Source organism: Diprion similis, chromosome 11 (assembly GCF_021155765.1).
Source record: "Diprion similis isolate iyDipSimi1 chromosome 11, iyDipSimi1.1, whole genome shotgun sequence".
NCBI lineage: Eukaryota > Metazoa > Arthropoda > Insecta > Hymenoptera > Diprionidae > Diprion > Diprion similis.
This window is the reverse complement of record NC_060115.1, coordinates 8,890,359-8,909,927: the sequence shown is the minus strand read 5'-3', so window position 1 is coordinate 8,909,927 and position 19,569 is coordinate 8,890,359. Positions and strand designations below refer to the sequence as shown.

Genomic DNA, 19,569 nt, shown 5'->3' with positions numbered 1-19,569 from the left:
TATTATTACGAATCAAAATAAGAAATAAATTTCTATTTTCAGTATTCTGTGTCTACTGTCTAGCAGATATCTCGCTGCTTTTAGAAATTAACTTCTAATATCCCGCCAGCAGGAAAAGCGATCTTCTATCTTTGTCGGTCTATTAAAAACTACAAGCTCTGTTCCTCTCGCTGAGATTAACACTGCAAGCAGCAAATTATCTTAGGTTATGTGTATTTTCTGCGAATTACCTAACAGTTTATCGTTTTAACTTCGTTGGCATTAGCCGTAAACTTGTCACCGGATTTGAGGTTAACTAATGCACGTGTTTTAAAAACAAATTTTCCCTGCCACTGAATTGCATTTGGCATTAGCTCTATTTCATTAATGTAGCCAACGTAGCGGTTCCGAATAATTTTCATGAAATAAAGTTGATAACGAGGGAGTAATTGCTACTTCTGGAAAGGTTCTGCAACTGTTACATCAGTCGATTCTCGCAGCTCATCACCATGGCAACGATTTTACTCCAGCGCGATGGACGCCCGCGTAAAATTAAGGATGTAACGCAATAAATTTGTCAAGATAATTCAGTGATATTAATTAAGTTCTAGTAAAAAAAAAAAATTTTCTAAAATAAAACAACGACAAGTGTCAAAATTTACCAAAATGTCACACCTGTGTAACCTGAAATTTCATCCGTTTATAAAATGTTCAAAGAGTTTCAAATTGATATTTAATAATTCTTTAAATGTAACCAAGAACAGAAATGTCAGAGATACTTTATGTCAGAATAAAAGAGGTTACGCGCAGTGTTTAGCAAAATCAAGAATTTCTCACATTTATCCAATCTATAAGTTACTAGAATTGGTTCGCTTCTCGCATTCTTTAACACCGAAAAATAACTTGTTGAGACCTAATGATAAACCTAACCGTCACTCTGGTAAACATAGTTATAAAAGTTTTGGACTAATTTTAAGTGGGTTTGGTTTAGTAATAGCCCTCTGCGAATCTCCCGGCTCCACCAAAGGTGAGTTTTACACTTTCATTTCAATCTTTATAAATGTTAGATAATTTTATTAACAATACGTAGTTGATCTTACAGAAAAACGGTTTCTGCGTGCAGCTAAATTTGGAAACATACCCGAGCTCAAAAAGGTAAGCGCATCACTTTCTCTCTTTCTGAAAGCAAATTGACTGAATATTGATTTCAAACCTCACAATTTATTTACGAAATTTTTGGATTAATCAAAGGTAACAAGTAGTTATTGTTAATTTGTATATAAAAAAATATTGCTTCTTCTATTGATTATTAATTAATTAATATTCTCTCAGGTCTTGTCGGAAGGTGTTGATGTGAATACAAGGCATTCCTTAGGATGGACCGCGCTGCAAACTGCTGCAATTAATGCTCAAGTCGATACGGTTAAATTCTTATTGGAAAAAGGAGCTGATCCCAATGCAGGTGATGGTTTTGTCAACGTGTACAGAACTGCCCTGGAAAAAGGATTACATTCCCTAGACGGTAAGGATAGTTTAAAACAAAACTAAGTTCGCAAATCACATTATTAACAAGATCTCTGGCATTGATAGTGAAATGATCAAAACCATTACTTAATTAACATAAACTAATCATTAATTAATTAGGTAGATATCAATTGCTGAGATGAATACATGAGAAAAAAAAATTAGCGGTCTACCTGCATCGACAAATTAATAATTTTGTTTTATTTTCAAGTGCTCATGAAGCGCGAGGAAGAATTTTCTGACCGTTTGAATAACAGAGCAAGTTTCCAAGGTTTTACTGCTTTACATTACGCTGTCTTAGCTGATTCCATGGCGTGTGTACAGGCTTTATTAGATGCGGGAGCAAATCCAACGATAGAAAACGAATCTGGTCATAGAGCCGTTGAATATGCCAGGGATGGAGAGATGAAAGAAATCCTTATCAAGCATGCTCTTAAGTATGATGAAATACTGAAAAGAAAGGTTTGTAGTTAGTAGCAAATGCTATGATTTTCATTTATGTCCTAATCGTAATCAAAGTAATCTCAACGAAAATCGTACGTAATAATCTAATGAACCACGTCTTAGTGAATGTTTTTTCATTCTTGCAATTCAGAATATTTGAATTCGTGATCCTGAGTTCACGATCATAATCTCAGATCCACCTTTCTTAGTCTATTGGGTCTGAAGATTTGGAAATAAAATAATAATCAGTTATACAACTAGACATTAAAATATTGTTATTACGAATATTGTGCAAACATTCAAGATTTTTAACATCATTTCAACTTACTTGTAACTGACAGGAGGCCGAGGAGCGGAGGCGATTTCCCTTGGAACAAAGATTGAAACAACATATTGTAGGACAAGAAGGTCCCATATCTATAGTTGCCTCAAGTGAGAAGTTGTTTAAACATCATATATTAATTATAAAAATGTTGAAAAGCTGTTAATCAAGTGGGCATGCATATCTCCAATTAATGAAATATAATCTTCCAGCAATAAGAAGAAAAGAAAATGGGTGGGTTGACGAGGAACATCCTTTAGTATTTCTGTTCCTGGGCTCATCAGGTATTGGAAAAACAGAACTGGCAAAACAATTGGCAGCCTACATTCATAATAAGCCAGACGGATTTATCCGACTCGACATGTCTGAGTATCAAGAAAAACATGAAATGGCCAAACTAATAGGAGCACCTCCAGGGTATGCTTAAACACGCATATGCAATAAATGCTGATATGTATAGGGCATTCTGTACATGTTAAGTCACTGCTTGGAATGTCTTACAGGTTGATATGCGTAGATATATGGCACCATCATTCAGCTACCTTTCTAACTTGCCATCCTCTTTTAATACCCTGAGGCAAAGATGTTACAGAAAGTCTGCTATACAAATTTTTACAACTGAATTATTAGGAATCTCAAAAGAAATATCAACTTGACAAATTTTTCTAACCAAATTCATATTTTGTTATAAAGATGATACGTGAATTTCAATAGTTTGATATCCTATGAAATTTGTAAACTTTGGAATATTCATGTTACAGCTACGTTGGACACGACGATGGCGGTCAATTGACAAAATTGTTAAAAAAGTGTCCAAATGCAGTTGTCTTATTTGACGAAGTGGACAAAGCACACCCCGATGTCCTTACAGTTCTTTTGCAACTTTTTGATGAGGTACGAATGAATTCCAATTTTAATTATGAAATATTATGAACATTATTCTCTTACATGCAACGAGAGAGTCTGTCAAGTATAGTTTTACATTACTCTTCTCTAAACGTTTGATTTTTATCATAATTATAAGATCTCCTAGTCGTTAATAGATGACTAGTGAAGAAAATCGCTTTTCATTAATTGACCTTTCAGGGCAGATTGACTGATGGAAAGGGTAAGACAATAGAGTGTAAAGATGCGATATTTGTGATGACTTCAAACTTGGCTAGCGAGGAAATAGCTGAATATGCGATGCAGCTTCGTGCAGAAGCTGAGCGAGTCTTAACTCAGAGATTAGATAAGAAATCAGATGAAGACCAAGAGCCAGAACATATTGAAATATCTAGAAACTTCAAAGATCGAGTGGTCAGTAGATTGAGGACGAAATGCTCAGTGCAAAACTTTGTTTGTTAACATTTTGCATCTATACACTTACATTCGCTTTGCATAGGTGCGTCCTATACTGAAAGCACATTTTCGCAGAGATGAATTCTTGGGACGAATAAATGAAATCGTTTACTTCCTGCCATTTTCGCGATCAGAATTGATACGACTTGTCAGTAGGGAACTAGAAGCATGGGCTGTCAGAGCACGCGAAAAACACATGGTAGACTTGAAGTGGGATAGAGAAGTGGAGTCTGTATTGGCAGACGGATATGACACGCACTATGGCGCAAGGTCTATAAAGTACGAGGTGGAGCGGCGCGTTGTTAATCAATTAGCCGCAGCTCATGAACGTGGCCAATTAGGTAAAGTTATAATTTACTGCTTGGCTTTTATATAATGTAATGTATTATACTTCAAATTTTATAGTGAAAAGACTGACAATACTGATGCTGACTGTTCAAATTTAGGCAAGGGTTGCTGTGTTCAACTAAAAACAAGATGGCATGAGAATGGAGCTAGTATCTGTTTGTCGGTAAGACCAGCTGGTGTCAAGGATTTTGTGGACATAGTTGACAGTGATAATCTCAATGTAATAAAAAAAGTGAATTCTGTATTCTGAATTGTAAATAATATAACGCATGTAATATCTACATCTATTCAATAAAATGAATCAGAAGAATAAATAAACCAAAGTCCGTCGCATTTGGTGTTTTATATAATTTAACGTTACAACAATGTCAGCGTTTTCACAGGCCATAAGAAATTATAAGTTTAATTGTTTTTTTCCAGCATCGTGATACCTGCACCGAATATTCTATTTTAAATTACTGAAATATCCATTCAGATATTTAAATACACGTTCTTCAACAAAAAGCCCATTTTGGTCAAAATTGTGGCTATCCGCGTTGGACAAAATCGGAACCACAAATTTGTACAAAGTGACTTATTTGGGAACTGGAAATCGGCGAATTTCCTGACCTTTGTGCACATGTCGATTTAAAACGGTGCGCCAATTTTTCGGTCTGTGACTGTCAAAGTAAATTTTGCACTTGGTGAACTGATATTCCTCTACCCTACCTTTGTACCCAAATATTAACATTCTTAACGCTACAGGGTCTGAAGATATTCAGAGAAAATAATAATAAACTATGAACCTAGACGTTATGGTTTTCAGTTTTTACACTCAATGTCAAATAAATTTTCACCTTACGTGTAATTAAAGTCGAGAAGACAAGGTGATTTCCCTTGGAATAGAAATTGAAACAATATATTGTGGATCAAACGGTCACATATCTGTAGTAGACTTAAGGGTACGCAGTACTCCTACCCTTACCGACTCATCAAACTTACTCTTTTTCTTCCTATATTGAATAAAAAAATGAACGAAAGGGTTTTTAATTCCACGCTGCATCGCTCTTTTTTAGCGGAATTCAAGAAAGTTACTCATATTCCGAGAATCGTCACCTAAATTGGTAGGTTTTTGACACGTGTTACAATTCCCACATTTGCCACATTTAAGAAGTCAAAAAGTGCATAATTGAGATCCTTTAGGCCCAGTTCCACAACTTCTTGATTCTAGTATTTCTGTTCGCAGTGCTATCTGCTATTGGAAAAACCGTACCGCCTGAACAATTAGCAAACTTACATTCACTCATATAAGCCAGATTGACAATGATAATCGAAATGCATTAAATAATATAATATACAGAATTGCGAAAAAAAAAATTCATTGAATTCGGTTTTTTTTTTTTTTTTTTTGCCATTTGTTCAGATGCTCTGTTGCTCTTTATAAATCGCGTACATAAAATTTTTTGTATTTTTGCTAACTTATAATTAAGTTGTGCGGGTAAATAAACTTTTCAAACGGCCCAGCTGCCGCATGTTATTTGAGTTTGTTAACAGAAATTTAATGTTTATTTGTTGACAGTGAAAATTGTGATAAGTTACACCAATATACGATAGTGACTGTGTTCTGAAATCAAATGAACTCACATTGCTGTCACCAGTTTTGCACGTCTGTCTAATTACCACGCGTAAGTTCATTACGAACTCTGTTTCTGGCAAATTATTTCTGCAGCACACCGTAAATCTGTTCTACCCTATGTGTGGGGATGCCTATGCCCAATTACAGACGTGTAACAATTAGGGCAAGAAATTCGATTCCATCAGAAAAATCAAAGATTATTGTTTATTATAACTGATTTAGTCTCATGATTTTTTAACATTGATTAAAATTCTGTCACATTTGTGCAAACAACTTTACTTCGCTGTTTTTAAACGACGATATTATACTCGGGATACGTGACAATAAAATATTAATCGCACATCACATTTAGGACACATTATTTGTTTGTTGGTTTTCTTCTAACTCTTCGTAGGAGTAAAATGTAGCGGGATATTTCCGTGATGCGGCCCAAAGAGACTCCTAATTGTAGGCAAATCAGTGAACGAGTCCACTTTGTTAGCACGCGGCTGGCTATCTATCATGGTAATTTTTTACATTTCACATTCTCACATTTCCCACCATCGAAGCATTCTAATTGGTTTGAAAAGTTAAGTGAACCAACCAGAATCCTTGGATGGTGGGGAAATGTGAAATTGTGAAATGTGAAAAGTTACACGATAGTCAGATATCAACTCGGGGGTGCTCAGAGTGAACTGGTACCTTGATTTGCCTATACTTAGGGGTCTCTATGGGGCGCATCACGGAAAAAATTCGGTATGAATAATAATGTATGTTGTACTACGTATATCCACATACGAATGTATACAATATGCGCAAGTATAATTAGTGCACTGAGCAAAGTGGAAATGTTCAATTCCTCGAAATCAATCATATATATGTATAGCGATGACAATTACGGAAATACAATTTTACAGATATTACTTTTAGTGTAAATTTTTAACAGCCAAAATACGAAATCTAGTCTTTTAGAATTATGTCTGGCTAAAGTGCTGAATAATTTGATTTTTCGTTTCTTACAGCTAGGTTTTGACATTTCATACCGTGTATACATACACATTGAATAGGGTTTTCAGGTTTGTCTGTACAATTACAGACGAAACGGTTCTATTGATTCATGTATCCAGCAGTATAATTATTAATAAATATATAGAGACATCTATATGTATATATATATACAGGGTGACCCAGAACTATCGCCCCATAGGTTACCAATGTGTTCGTCGTAAAAATCTGCGATTGATAATGAAACGTTTTTTTCATTTCTCATGGGAAATAGTTTTCATTTTGTTATTCCTCATAGGAAATTTGTTGTTAGCGAATTACAGACGTTTGAAATGGGCCAATCCAACAAGATCTCATGGCTCGGACCGAAAACAAGGTGACGGATCGTGATTTGATTGTCAGGCACGCACTCGGCAACTGTTCTGAGCCACCAGATCCCACCGGATTGGCATTCGCAAACGACAAATTTCCTATGACAAAATAAAAAAAAAACGTTTCATTATCAATCGCAGAATTTGACAAGGAACACATTGGTAGCCTGTGGGGCGGTAGTCCTAGGTCGACCTGTATACTGTGCATATATATAGATATTATATGTATATGTATATAACACTTTGTATAATATAATATATATTTAATTTTTACCGTATATAAGTATATATAGAACATTGTAGATATCTGATAGATATATATATATATATATATATATATATATATATATATATATAGGTGTGTATTAATAATATATAAGTTTAAGCGTACGATTCGGACCATGCTCATATCGAGTCATATGGTGTCTTTGACTACTCCCAGTAGTCAATGTATATATATATGTATAATATATCAATAGTTTTTCTTAAATAGTAATATATTTAATATGTATTTGTATATTTATTTTCCAATAACTGAATAACATTAACATTAGTTCTTTTCTGGTAATAGACATGTACATATATTTATATATATATATATACTATATATGTATATATATAGTTTATATATATAGCGTAATATTATAATATACTTTGCATAGACATCGTATATACACAGAGTGTCCTATTTTCAATTACTCACTAGAAACTTTGGAAACCTATGAAACGAAGCGTCTACGGAAGAAGTTTCGGCCGAAAGTTGAACGGTTTGTAAGGTAAAGGTACATAATTTCGCAGCATCAGTATAATAATTTTGTGTAGGTAAGATCCTTTCCGATAATTTTAATGTTCACCAGTATTGGAGAAAAAAAAAATCGATTTCTAATGAAACTTGTAGTTGCGGTCCAGTTAAATTTCAGCTTATTTCTAAAGCTTCTGATAAAAAATTATCCCAATAATAAGACATAAGAAATTGCAACTTAAAATTTTTTACAGCTACAAGTTCTGTGAAAAAATTGGGGATTTACGTGAAACATTTTGAGAAATAGCCACTTGCAAATTCTCGAAAATATAAAATAACTACGTGACATATTTTAATCAAACTGATATTACGTGCATAAAATCTTATTCAGCATTTTACCTATTTGCTGTTTTCTAAAAGTGATAATGAGTAATTTAAAATGGGATGCCTTGTATACAGAGTGTTCCACCTTAACGCACCTGCTACGTGCATGTCATCAAAAATTTCCAAACTAGCGAATAATGCAGTTTCGAATAAAAATTACTGAAAGAATTACTGAATTATGTAGCCGAATTCGGAGTAAAAAAATAATGAAAATATATATTTTATTTAATAAAAGTTGACTAGATCCAGATTATTTTATTGGAAAATATTTACTTCTGCTAGCTTTTTGTGTTAATAAATCAAAATGAAAATATTCTTGTGTTATCATCGGCTGCAACAGCTTAATTTAAGTAAAAAAACGCGGACAAAATGACCAAAGTAAGTCGAAGTAGAGAAATTCAATTGATTTTCATGCGTGGCTCCCACCTCAAAACCAGGTAAATTTTATTTGTAAAATCTTTGAATTTCCATTACTTAGAAAACTATTAAAGCGGCTTAATTGAAATGGAAACTCTGTATAATATGTATCATATAATGTGTCATAGAGTTCATGAATTCAATAATACGCTTCAGTATATGCAATCAACGTATATTAGTATATTGCTACGGGATAATGGATTCCCATAATTACTTAACATTGAACTGTTTATTTGTTTCTTTTTTTAGTTTTTTAATTCTCTTTTTGTTCAGAACACAAGTTGAACGAACGTCAATGTTTGATTGAAAATTTTATATCAAACGCGATATGTCGGATTTTGGTCACGCAAGTTTTCGTTAACGATAAGGTAAATAATATTATGTAGTATATATTAGACTTAAGTCAGACTATAAACAGTTTTGGAACTGTAGCTTGAGTTTTTAGTGTTTTCACGTGAAATATGTATTTTCTATTTAAATTTGAAAAGTTTTTGAACCAATGACGAGAATACATGATATTGTTCAACGCATATCTCAACAACTAAATAATAAATTTCATACTTATGTATTTGAATTAAAGTTTTGATCGAACATTATTAAATCCTTATGGGGGGCATTTATCAATCATTATACCTGATTGAATTATCACTATAATACTTCGCACGTGTATAATATACATATACAATATTCATATTCACGATTAGTTTACGTCGTAATATATATATATATATATAATAGATCATGCATTTTTATGTTGCTTTGCTTTATCCCTGTGTATACGTGTAATAATAATTTAATTATAATTTAGAACGCAAAGTGTATTATTGTTCTATTTTTTTATTTTTCTTCTTTTCTCTTCGTTTCGTTCTTTTAATTATTATTTTTCATATTTTATCATCAGTATTATATATATATGATATATATATATAAAACATTCAATAAGACATAATTACCAGGCCACAATTCATGAAAATTGTACGGTCCGCATTACGTAGGCCTTTTATTTTTTGTATAATTTTCCAAATTTTCTATTAACTTATAACCACCTGTATACCGTACGTCATGTAGTTATATATTTATATTCATATTTGTGTATATTTTAATTCATTCGTCCATTAATATATCATAATAATGTTGTTTCATTCATTATATATATTTATAATTTGAGACCTGCTTCGGGTTAAATTGGACGCATATTATATGTATAATATAATCGTATATTCTTTCTCGCGTCGTAGGAACATATCACATATAATATGTGCGTCGACTTCTTATTTTTCACGTCTCTACATATATTCTTGTACTTTGTTTGACTGACCGTACCTATAACAAACGCATACGCGTAATCGTTATTTATTTAATAAATATACATTTCAAATTCTAATTGACGGTTCTCTTCGTTGGTGCGGTGTGCAATCGGATGAATATGTTGTAAACTTTTGTCTTTTCACTTCTGTACATGAGAAAAAAGTCCAAATTTCTGTATACGAAAATGCAAAGTAAAAAACATTGGCCACCTTTGTTTCGTTAAGTTTCTTCATCTCCATCAGTCTAGCTGGTAATTTTTATTTTTTATCCTTAAATGCAACAAATTTATATGAAATACGTGTATACTTACCCAAATTATTCGACAGAATAAATTCGCATTATAACTCGAATAAGAATCAACTATAATCGAAACTCATATAATTTGCAATGTATAATTTCAGACAGGCCGTGTCAATCGATCAGGTCTAACTCACGTGTATAATGATATTAATTTCTGTTTGTCCTTTTTGTCTCCTCAGACAATTCAAGGATACCTCTTCTCCACATGTTCGTCATTGAATATAGTTCAGAGCGTTTTTATTCCTCTTCTGTACGACTGAACCTTAAGTTACGTTAGCGTTGTACTAATGCAGCGGGTGCCACATGGCGATTGCCTTGGACGGAGATTGGGTCGCCAAAAGCCAGTGGTCTCGACCCAAACTGTCCGCCTTGTCGCCGCTGACCAAATTCGACCCTGGACCAACGGTGCAAGTACCGACGGGTGTGTTGTTTCCGCTGTTCGAATCCAGCACGCAGATCTATGGATCAAAGTGTCGTCTTGGGTCAGATTTACGCATCGCGAATAACGGTTACACAACGTACCTCTATAGACGAGGAGGAGATCGCCGACTGTGGAACGTTGAAGGACAACGGCTCGTTCCAGACCGGATCTCTGGTGCCCTTTTGGGTCTTGGTTTTTCTCTTCTTAACTTTCGTACCTCCGGATAGAAGGTAGACTTTAACAAATGGATCGAGACACTCCTTGTCCTGTCGGATGGTATAGAGGATGAATTGAATTGATTCGATCTGGCTTCTTTCGTCACGATATCGTTTTTCATATCGATGATCAGAAGTTGGATCGCGCGATTTACTTCACGTATGCAGCAATAACGCAACGCGTTATCGAGAGCCTTATAAATGGCTTCACCTTACCTGAGGAGGGAACAGGTTTCGAGCTTTCAGCATGGCAACGGTGAGCAACTCTGCTTTGGAGAGATAGGAAAGAGACAGCAATACTTCCTGCCTCTCTCCAGGTGGTTTTCTCTCGCGGGCGATCTCGCCCCATATCTCAACCGAAGACGTCGATGATACCAGTTCCAACTTGTCCATCATCACCCGGACCGATCCAATAACGTCGTTTCTCGAATAGCGGTCATAGTCGAACACCTACGGTTCGGAAGAAGACACATGTGACGTAGGGAATGAATTGAGTACTTTTGAAACGCGCCGTGACGCCGCGATCTATCACAGAATAAATCATTGCCTGTAGCACGAGAGTCTTGTCCTGCAGTTCCTCGTAGCTGACTGGAAACTTGAAGTGTTCGTCGAAGAACGGATTCGGGTTGTCACGGTAGACCGAGGTCTGCCTCTTCCTCGTATCCACCTCGGGATTCAGGGTCAATTTCACGTAAGGATCGTTGAATCCGCCCTGATCACTACCCGCTAGATCGTGCGCCTCGATCAGGTGCACGTTCAGGTCCGATCTGTCAAAGTCGTACTGCAGACGCAGGTGCAGTCTGCCTAGACTGGGTCCGGACCTGCAATGCAATGAACTTTAGGACGCGGTTCAATGTTTGAAACCCATCTTCGGTCATTAAGAAACAGAAGCTTTTACTCAATGAAAATATTCCAGTTTTTGAAAGAAGTTTTTTTGAAAAACCTACTACTCTTCTTCGGATTCTACAAAATTTTCTCAATTTCTGTTGGACCTGACTTTATTTCGTTATTCTATGAAAAACCTTATATATTCCGCATGAATTACTATCCATGTTCACGTGAATTTCCATTCTCGTATATATTAATAAATTTATATTACACATTTATACGTGACAGGAATCTAAAATTAAATTTGACTCCAGTCGAGGGGAATGGTTTCACCTTGGGACCCGTTAGTGTAGACATGGTCGATTGTTACACTTTGAAAAACGATCTATCCAAAGCAGGCAACGCATTCTTTCATTCTTATACTCTATTTGAATGTGGTTTGGTTTGATCCAGTAAGTTGATCGACACCGCTTCTGAACTTTCAGTAATCATAATCCGAAGAAAGTTTCAAACCTGCGCGTATCGATGAGTAGCGGACCATCTCTGCGGGGGTAAAGATCCGGCTGCAGAGAGCCGAGGGGTGAAGTCGGTAGCGCGGGTCCTGTGTCGCTGTAAAATTCGTCAAGAGTATAAAACTGTATTACAGGGGTGTAAAACGGCGAATACCGATTTTCGCCGGAAGCCAAAAGACACAAGGGTGCAAAATTTTACACGGATAGATAAGTGTTTCTTTAGATAACAATCGGTGCAATACTCCACATCAACAGACGCATTACAATGAACAAATTTCAGTTCCGTTGGTTTCAGATAAAAATTGCGAATTGCCAACACACGTGAAGACCTGCCGTGAAACGTAGGTAATAATAATAATAATAACTCGATCAAATATGGTTCAAATGATTTGAAAAAATTACCAGATGTGGTTCGAACTAGTAACAAAAAATCCTCAGAATTTGAAAAATATACATTCGATTTTTCCCTATCGAAAAAATTCTTGAAAACCACTTGCTTTTTGAGAACCTAAGGTAGGTTCCTGCCTTATCGGGCGTAAGCCCCTCTTGTACAATATTTACCTTCCGGATGCCCTCGGGGGTGGAATGAGAAGAGGCGAGAGACATCGAGCTCTGTGGGCTACCCCTGCCGATCCGCAGGACACGGATGAGCTCGTGATGGTGGCTAAAGACACGAGGGAGCTTTGCGAGGGCGATGCGGTTCCGCTAAGGGCGCCGCTGCCACAGCAGCTTGCAGGACTCGCACTCCGGGCGTCCAAGGATGCGGCGCGGGCAGGAGATGGCGACCTAAGAGGAGAACCTTAGAATCTTGCGCTTTCAAAAGCCTCGGCCGTAGGGGCGAGCTTCTAAAGGGGTTTATAGGGGATTGTAGCCGGGTGAAAAAGTGAGTGAATTTTAGGAATTTACATACCTTGACAATCAATTATTCGATTCGATTGAGTTTCATTTATTCAAAAATATGCAGAAAGATCGCTTCGTTTACATATTATTTTAATTATGATGATTCAACGGGAAGCATTGTTGTAGACAATGACATGAACCATTTCGTTCCTTGACGTTTTTTGCGGTGTCTATGATGCCTAAGAAATGGCTCACGTCAAACAGGTTTACCTCAAATTTGGCGATAGTTAATTATATTTTTCGGTAATTTATCCTCTTTGCCACGATTCCTATTATTGTTTCTTTTTTTATGATAAACATATTTTTTGGTGATTAAACAACAACGACATACGTTGTCATACATAAAAACAACGAGATTCAAGTGCCCAAGAATACACGCGTCCGAGTTTGAAATAAATCGATTCAACCGCTTTTGAGATATCGTGGAAATCGCAAAACATGTCATCGATCGAAATAGTTGGCGTTATAATAAACGACAACAATGCTGTCTGTTAATTTATTCTAATAAAAATTACATGTGAATGAAGCTTGACGCGCATAGTTTTGAACAAATTAAACCCCGATCGAATCGAATAGTTAATTATCAACGTATAAATTTCCAATATTCAACCACTTCTTCATCGGTCTACTCGTAGACATATAATGTATTGCAAAATTTGGAACCATTGGAGTTTGACGATGAATATTTTTGAAACGCTTAATTTAATCGACAAATCATAAGAGACCATTTTTATAGAACAGTTAATTTCCTACAAAAATATGGACTGCGCATTTCATAAAAAAAATTTTTTTAACGAGTTATAAAATTCATAAGCAAAACAGAAATTTGTCTTAAAATAATAAAACTTAAACCTTTGATATCTTTTAAACGGTAAAGTTTACGGAAAAATTATAAAAGACCTTTTTTGTAGAGCGTTCAATTTCCTACGAGAATATGAAAGGAGATATTCTTTAACGAACATTTAATAGAGAGATATAAATTTTCGTTTCTAATACTGAGGAATAAATGGAAAACTATAAAGCGGAGAACCTTCCTATCAAAATTAAGAGCTCATATTTGGTGAGTATTTTTTAGAGGTGTATAGCAACCGATTTTTCAGAGTATAAAGTGACAAAAAAAAAATAGTAGGTTTTTTTTACCCATCCTAGTTCATATTCATCTGTTTATTACGAAATTTCGAAAAAGTCAAAAACAAGCACCACCCTAGAGCACAACAGCTACAACCAAAAGTAGAAACTTCCTTGGACTCCTGGCACTCATGGGTATATTTTATATGGCAAACAGAGCAGGGTGAAGTGTTAATCACCTCGAGCCCCTGCTCGGGGGGTATGAAGAGGCTGTGTGGGCGGCGTCAAGGTAGTGACGACCGTCCGGACCGAAAGCTCTGATCTGCGGAGACGAGCCTCGGTGAACCGAGGACCCAGATGCTCCCTCCAACGAGCTCTGGGAGCTCACGGATGGTGTTCTCGCCAGGGGCCTCCCTCCCCCTCCAGGGTAGCTGCGACTCTGATGAGGCAGCCCGCCACCTGAAGGAGCGATTATTTTCGTTCGTTAATTTCCGGCCATTGAATTCATTCCGCGGTTATGATCGATGAACGAAGAGATTGATGGAGCAGGCGAGAGGAAAGCTCGTGTAGGGTCGATTCTTTACGCCATTTTAGGACAAAATCACACGACCCTTGTCACGTTGAACGGATATTGTAATTGGAAGCGCCATTTTTCACGTTTCTCTATTCACGGAATTGTATATAGCTGTTTTTTTTTTTAATAAAAATTTAGTTCTCATGGAAGGGAAATTATTTGATCGAGTATTAGTAGATTTGAAAAATACTTCAAAATAACATTAATCGAACCATCCCGTGATCCGGATGAATGAAAATACTTCTTTTTTCAAAGTAGCCTGAATTTATTTAAACAGCTCATTTCTGCGTGGCGACGAGAAATTATTGGTGTAAAATTTTACTTTCGCACGCGAAACTAAAATGAATTTGCAAAAATCCGTAGTTAAGTCTTTGAATATAATTTTCTTCAATTTCTGCGTTAAAAGCTCTCGTTCTCTTTTCAGAATACATATTATTACCACTATACGAGTTTATCGTCCATAGAATATTTATTGCTACAAACTGTGAAAAGGTTTACCTGATTCCGTAACAGCCGACGGCTGAACGGCGTGCTGTTCCTTGGCGACATTAAATTCCTGAAATATCGAGAAAAACGAGAGAGTTAAAAATTTCAGAATCAGCCAGTATTTATAATAAGCATGAAATATAATACTGCACAGAAAATAAGAGAGACGGATAAGTAGTTTCTGAAACGGAAGCTGCTGGGCAATATTTCCAAGCACCATCTGTCTAAGAGAGAAAAGAACGACACTATATATATATATATATATATATACGATGAAAAGTAATTAAAAGTATTGAAGCAAAAAATCGACTTCGTGTCGACTGTACAAACGCCGTTTGTTTTATCCTTCTCTACAATTACTCGGAAGTGATTAGCGCTGCAATTAACTACCAAACGTTATACATTTTCCGATGCTTAATTTTATTCACGACAGAACGTCCTATATTTAGCAGTAGTCTAAGCATTTAGTTACAATATATCTCTTCCTTTTTAAAATTTATATCAATAAACTTTACACCTGGGCTGTAATAAAAAACAAAAAGATAAACAGTTTTGTTTATGTATAAATATATAGGTATATATTCACGCTCAAGTTTGAGAAATCGATCCAAGTAATCGTCTCCCACGAGGCTTGAAACCTGTCAATAAGTCCATCGCGCAGGGCGTGTTCACGCGAGTGTGCTGTGTGTGGAGAAAAGTGATAAAGAATAAAAAACAAAAAAGAGTAAGAAAAAGAAGGGGGGATGAAAAAACGATGAGGGTTCGCCAGTGTCTGTTCTAAAGTGCCGCGACCCTCTTCCCATCAGCTGGTGAACATATATGTATGATGTACGAATTTATAACTATATACATATTAGGGTGTAGCGGAAAAAATAATTTTGCCATTTTCGAGCATGGCATTCCGTAAAAAGTTTGTTTGGTTACAAAAAAGATTCTTTCAAATGGTCAGCGTGTTACGTTATGCGGTAAACCGTATTCAGTTGAATTTTTAATCTTTACATTTTTTCGAATTTATGAAGATTCGCGAATAAAAATGGTTTTTTAATTTCTTACGTTACAAATAAGACCCACACCTGTAATATTAAGTCTCTATAGTTGATGTTTGAGACGTGTATCTGACGACTTTTCATTATCGATTCAACCTCACAAAATAGTTATACTTTAATACGAACTTTTAACTTAGGAGAATGAGATTCCCGGTTGATATATTGTTGTATTACGGATATAGGAAAGAGATAATAATACCGGCCTGTGTTGGTTTTCCCCCCCACAAAACTGAGTAGTAATTTCGGTAGATATAAGGTACGAATCTACCAAAAAGTTTTTTTTTTTTTTTAATTCCATCCCGTAAATTTTCTGAGAATTATTATTTTTTTGTCTGTTTTCTTAGTACTACTACTCGAAACATCAAACGAGTGCAGTCTTCCACATAACTTAGAATCTTTCTTTTAACCTGAAAAAACTTGCTAGGGAGTGCCACGGTGGAAAATCGTAAATTATTTTTTTCTGAAACACCCTTATACACAAATAAATATACATTTATACATATATAATCCTCCACAGCTTCCTCCCTGCCTACATCAGCGTGTCTAACTATTTTCAGGGTGAGGGGTATGACTTTCACTCTTTGTGGTCTATGGATAGTATGAGTCGAAGCGGCATGTCGGACTCAGGGTAGATGATGGTATGGTATGGTGTAGATGGCTGGCTGGCTGTTGCACGGTTTGCCTCCGCGAAGTAAAGCTCGCCGAACTTTCTCCCCGCGCTGGTTAGACGAGCTTCGAAAAAGGACGAGGGGTGAGAGGGTGAGGGCGAGGAAGAGGGAGAGGAATGATGGGGAGGTGAGGAGGGTGGCTCGAAGCCACCCTCCGCCGCGGGTCGATACTCTCCGAGTGGCGCGGGCGACCGGAGCAACCGGGGCGACTGTTATGGGGATGATGGCGCGGCGTCAAGGGGTGCCGGAGGGGGAATTATGGGTTGGGCGCCTTTCGCTCGGCACCCCTTGAAAATATCTAAAATCACAAATCTCGAGTGCTGCCTGCAAATTGTAGACACACACGCGCGCGCGCGCGTACACACAAACAGATGTACCTACATGTATAGTAAAATGCATAAAAGTCTAACTTTACGGCTAACTTGTTCTCGGTCCGAAATAAAATGTGTGTTCAAATCTATACGAACTATGTGATAATGACTGGCGATGCAGCTGACGTGAGAAAATTGGATGCGTTGTCACATAATTCGTATAGATAAGAATTAAACTCGCATTTTGTTTTGGATTTAAAACAAGTTAGCCGAAAGGTTGAAGTATTTTACTGTGAAGTAATGTTCATTAATATGTCTCAGTGGCTAACTATTTTTTTGGAATCAAAACTGGAATGAGTTTACTTTTCTAATCAAATTTTACGTGCAAATGATTAATGACGCGAGTGAAGGAGAAACAAACGATACTTTGGTCATAGAAACGTAAAATTTCTATGCAAAGAAAACTCGTCCAGTTTTGATTTCAAGAAAATAGTTAGCCACTGGGAACCTGGTAACGAAGGTTACTATCTACATGCATACCTTAGATACATACCAGCTACAACCAAGAGTGTAAGATAAGTTATACTTTAAGTTTTTTCGTAGTTGAATGCGCTTGACATTTGTATGTATATGGGGCATTCCACGTCAATTCGACTACGGTCTGATTCTCACCCTCTTGGATTTGGTCCACGATTTTTTATATCGTTGTTCCAACTCTAAAAATCATTTCAATATTTTTCAGATTTTTTCTACCACGCAGCCCCCTAGAGCTCCTTGACATTTTTGAAAATTATGAAAAAAATTTCATAAATTCTGTGGCTAAAACCGAAAATATTTCAACCAAATTTGAAGAAACTATACAAAAACAATTTGGAAATTTTTATTGAATTTCAAAATTGACAAATTAAAATGACTAAAAAAAATGATTTTGGATTGAAGATTTTTCTTTGAATTTCAATCGTAATTTCCAAATTGTTGTTATATCAGGCAAGATATATTGAGATTTGAAAAAAAAATTCAAAGCAAAAAGTCAAAATGACTAAGAAATTTATGAATTAATTCAAATATGTATAAAAAAATTTTAGTTAGTTAGTAATTTTTTTTCATGATTTTCAAAAATATTGCAATTACTGTCAAAATATCATCATTTACGGAGATCTGGGAACGCTGAGGGAGTAGGAAAAATCTGAAAAATTGAAGAGTTGGACCAACGATATAAAAAGTCGGAAACCAAATCCAATAGCGCAAGGGTTAGACCCTAGTTGAATTTACGTGGAATACCCCATACATGTGCGTGTGTACGATTCTATAAATAGTACAGTATTGTACAGTCACGCAGGGGCAGGATTTTTTTTTTTTACATAAGTTTTTTCATCTCCTTAGCCCTCGTATATGCACATCTGTAAGTTATGATATCAACAAGTGTTAACGCACCCCCAGAGTCTGTACTCCATTGTTATACATGCGTAGTACTGCTCGAAAAAACAGAAATTTCACCCTGATTACGTACAATATTTACAGGCACGTCGTCATGCTCGTCATTGTCCTTTCGTGAGAAAAATTAATATGAAAAAAATAATTTGGAAAACCTTACAATTTTGTGAATGAAGTCTTTTCTTCATGATCGCGGAATCCTTGATTATACATATATAGACTATTAGTACATGTATACATGTGACGTAATTACTTACATTAAGGTAGATTAGTAATCGATTACTTATATTAGAGAAAGTTATATTACGCAAATTTCAACTATTTCAAAGCTATTCCGAAGCTGCGACCAAAAAAAAAATTTCCTTCAACGTTTCTTCAAGTTAAGGGTACTAACTTGAAGTGGTCAAAGATGAGGACGAACATACATTTATGCACAACACTGTTGAAAAGGGTTGATCACCCTTTCACGTCCGTGATTTATTATACGTTATAATTATTCACTTATGAACGTTGGGATAATCGTTATTAGCGTGAATATCCCCGGGGTTGTGAGTTTTGCATCAAAGTTCCTTTACAACTCTATCCGTACACCCTTTGTATATATACCCATATACAACTTTATACATATGTATAATACGATTATAATTTCATCCGCGGTGAAATCTGACCGTGATTTTTATCACGCCGTGTAATAATATAACGATCAGACGTATATGATGATGAAGATGATGACGGCGAGTATTGCAGATGATAAATTATCGGTTAGTGCAGGCGTTTCCAATTTAAAAGCATCACCGTGTATAATGATCCAGTTAATACAGCGTTATAATATAACCAGAAAATAAGAAGAAGATGGCGAAAAAATTGTTTTATATAATCGATTCTTGCCCCCCCCCCCTGTCCCCCCGGATCTGCACGCTTCTATAATAATTATTGTGATAACGTACTTTACTCAAGCGACGTGAAAACCCTCGAGGATACAGAAACTAATATCGAGAGTGCAGAACACTATCGAATTTGTTGATAT

General features: G+C 35.9%; 2 protein-coding genes across 3 annotated transcripts in view; one reads left to right on the top strand and one right to left on the bottom strand.

The window, feature by feature from the left end:
- Positions 1-417: 417 nt before the first annotated feature.
- LOC124412547 (caseinolytic peptidase B protein homolog) lies at positions 418-4,274 on the top strand. Of its 2 annotated transcripts, none has more exons than XM_046892508.1 (10): positions 418-1,006; positions 1,082-1,134; positions 1,312-1,501; positions 1,715-1,965; positions 2,289-2,379; positions 2,482-2,686; positions 3,031-3,163; positions 3,356-3,568; positions 3,654-3,951; positions 4,057-4,274. In XM_046892508.1, exons 1-10 carry the CDS (start codon positions 646-648, stop codon positions 4,206-4,208), a joined length of 1,947 nt encoding a protein of 648 aa, XP_046748464.1. In that variant the 5' UTR covers positions 418-645; the 3' UTR covers positions 4,209-4,274. The 2 variants fall into 2 exon arrangements, with proteins under 2 accessions (XP_046748464.1, XP_046748463.1); XM_046892507.1 differs by having other exon boundaries at positions 419-1,006; positions 1,070-1,134.
- A 5,884-nt stretch (positions 4,275-10,158) lies between these two features.
- Positions 10,159-19,569, bottom strand: part of LOC124412408 (synaptotagmin-5) — a 53,397-nt gene continuing 43,986 nt past the window's right edge. The window contains exons 4-11 of the mRNA XM_046892258.1: positions 15,096-15,153; positions 14,263-14,482; positions 12,617-12,841; positions 12,057-12,152; positions 11,263-11,536; positions 10,932-11,165; positions 10,602-10,766; positions 10,159-10,537 (exon numbers count right to left, since the gene is read on the bottom strand). Of these exons, the coding sequence (XP_046748214.1) occupies positions 10,364-10,537; positions 10,602-10,766; positions 10,932-11,165; positions 11,263-11,536; positions 12,057-12,152; positions 12,617-12,841; positions 14,263-14,482; positions 15,096-15,153 (1,446 nt within the window). The 3' untranslated portion in view covers positions 10,159-10,363. The remainder of the gene's footprint in view (positions 10,538-10,601; positions 10,767-10,931; positions 11,166-11,262; positions 11,537-12,056; positions 12,153-12,616; positions 12,842-14,262; positions 14,483-15,095; positions 15,154-19,569) is intronic.

Coding starts and splice junctions, on each gene's coding strand:
- LOC124412547 (XM_046892507.1), top strand. CDS start 646: ATGTCACACCTGTGTAACCTGAAATTTCATCCGTTTATAAAATGTTCA. Junction 1,135..1,311: donor ACATACCCGAGCTCAAAAAG/GTAAGCGCATCA, acceptor ATATTCTCTCAG/GTCTTGTCGGAAGGTGTTGA. Junction 2,380..2,481: donor CATATCTATAGTTGCCTCAA/GTGAGAAGTTGT, acceptor ATAATCTTCCAG/CAATAAGAAGAAAAGAAAAT.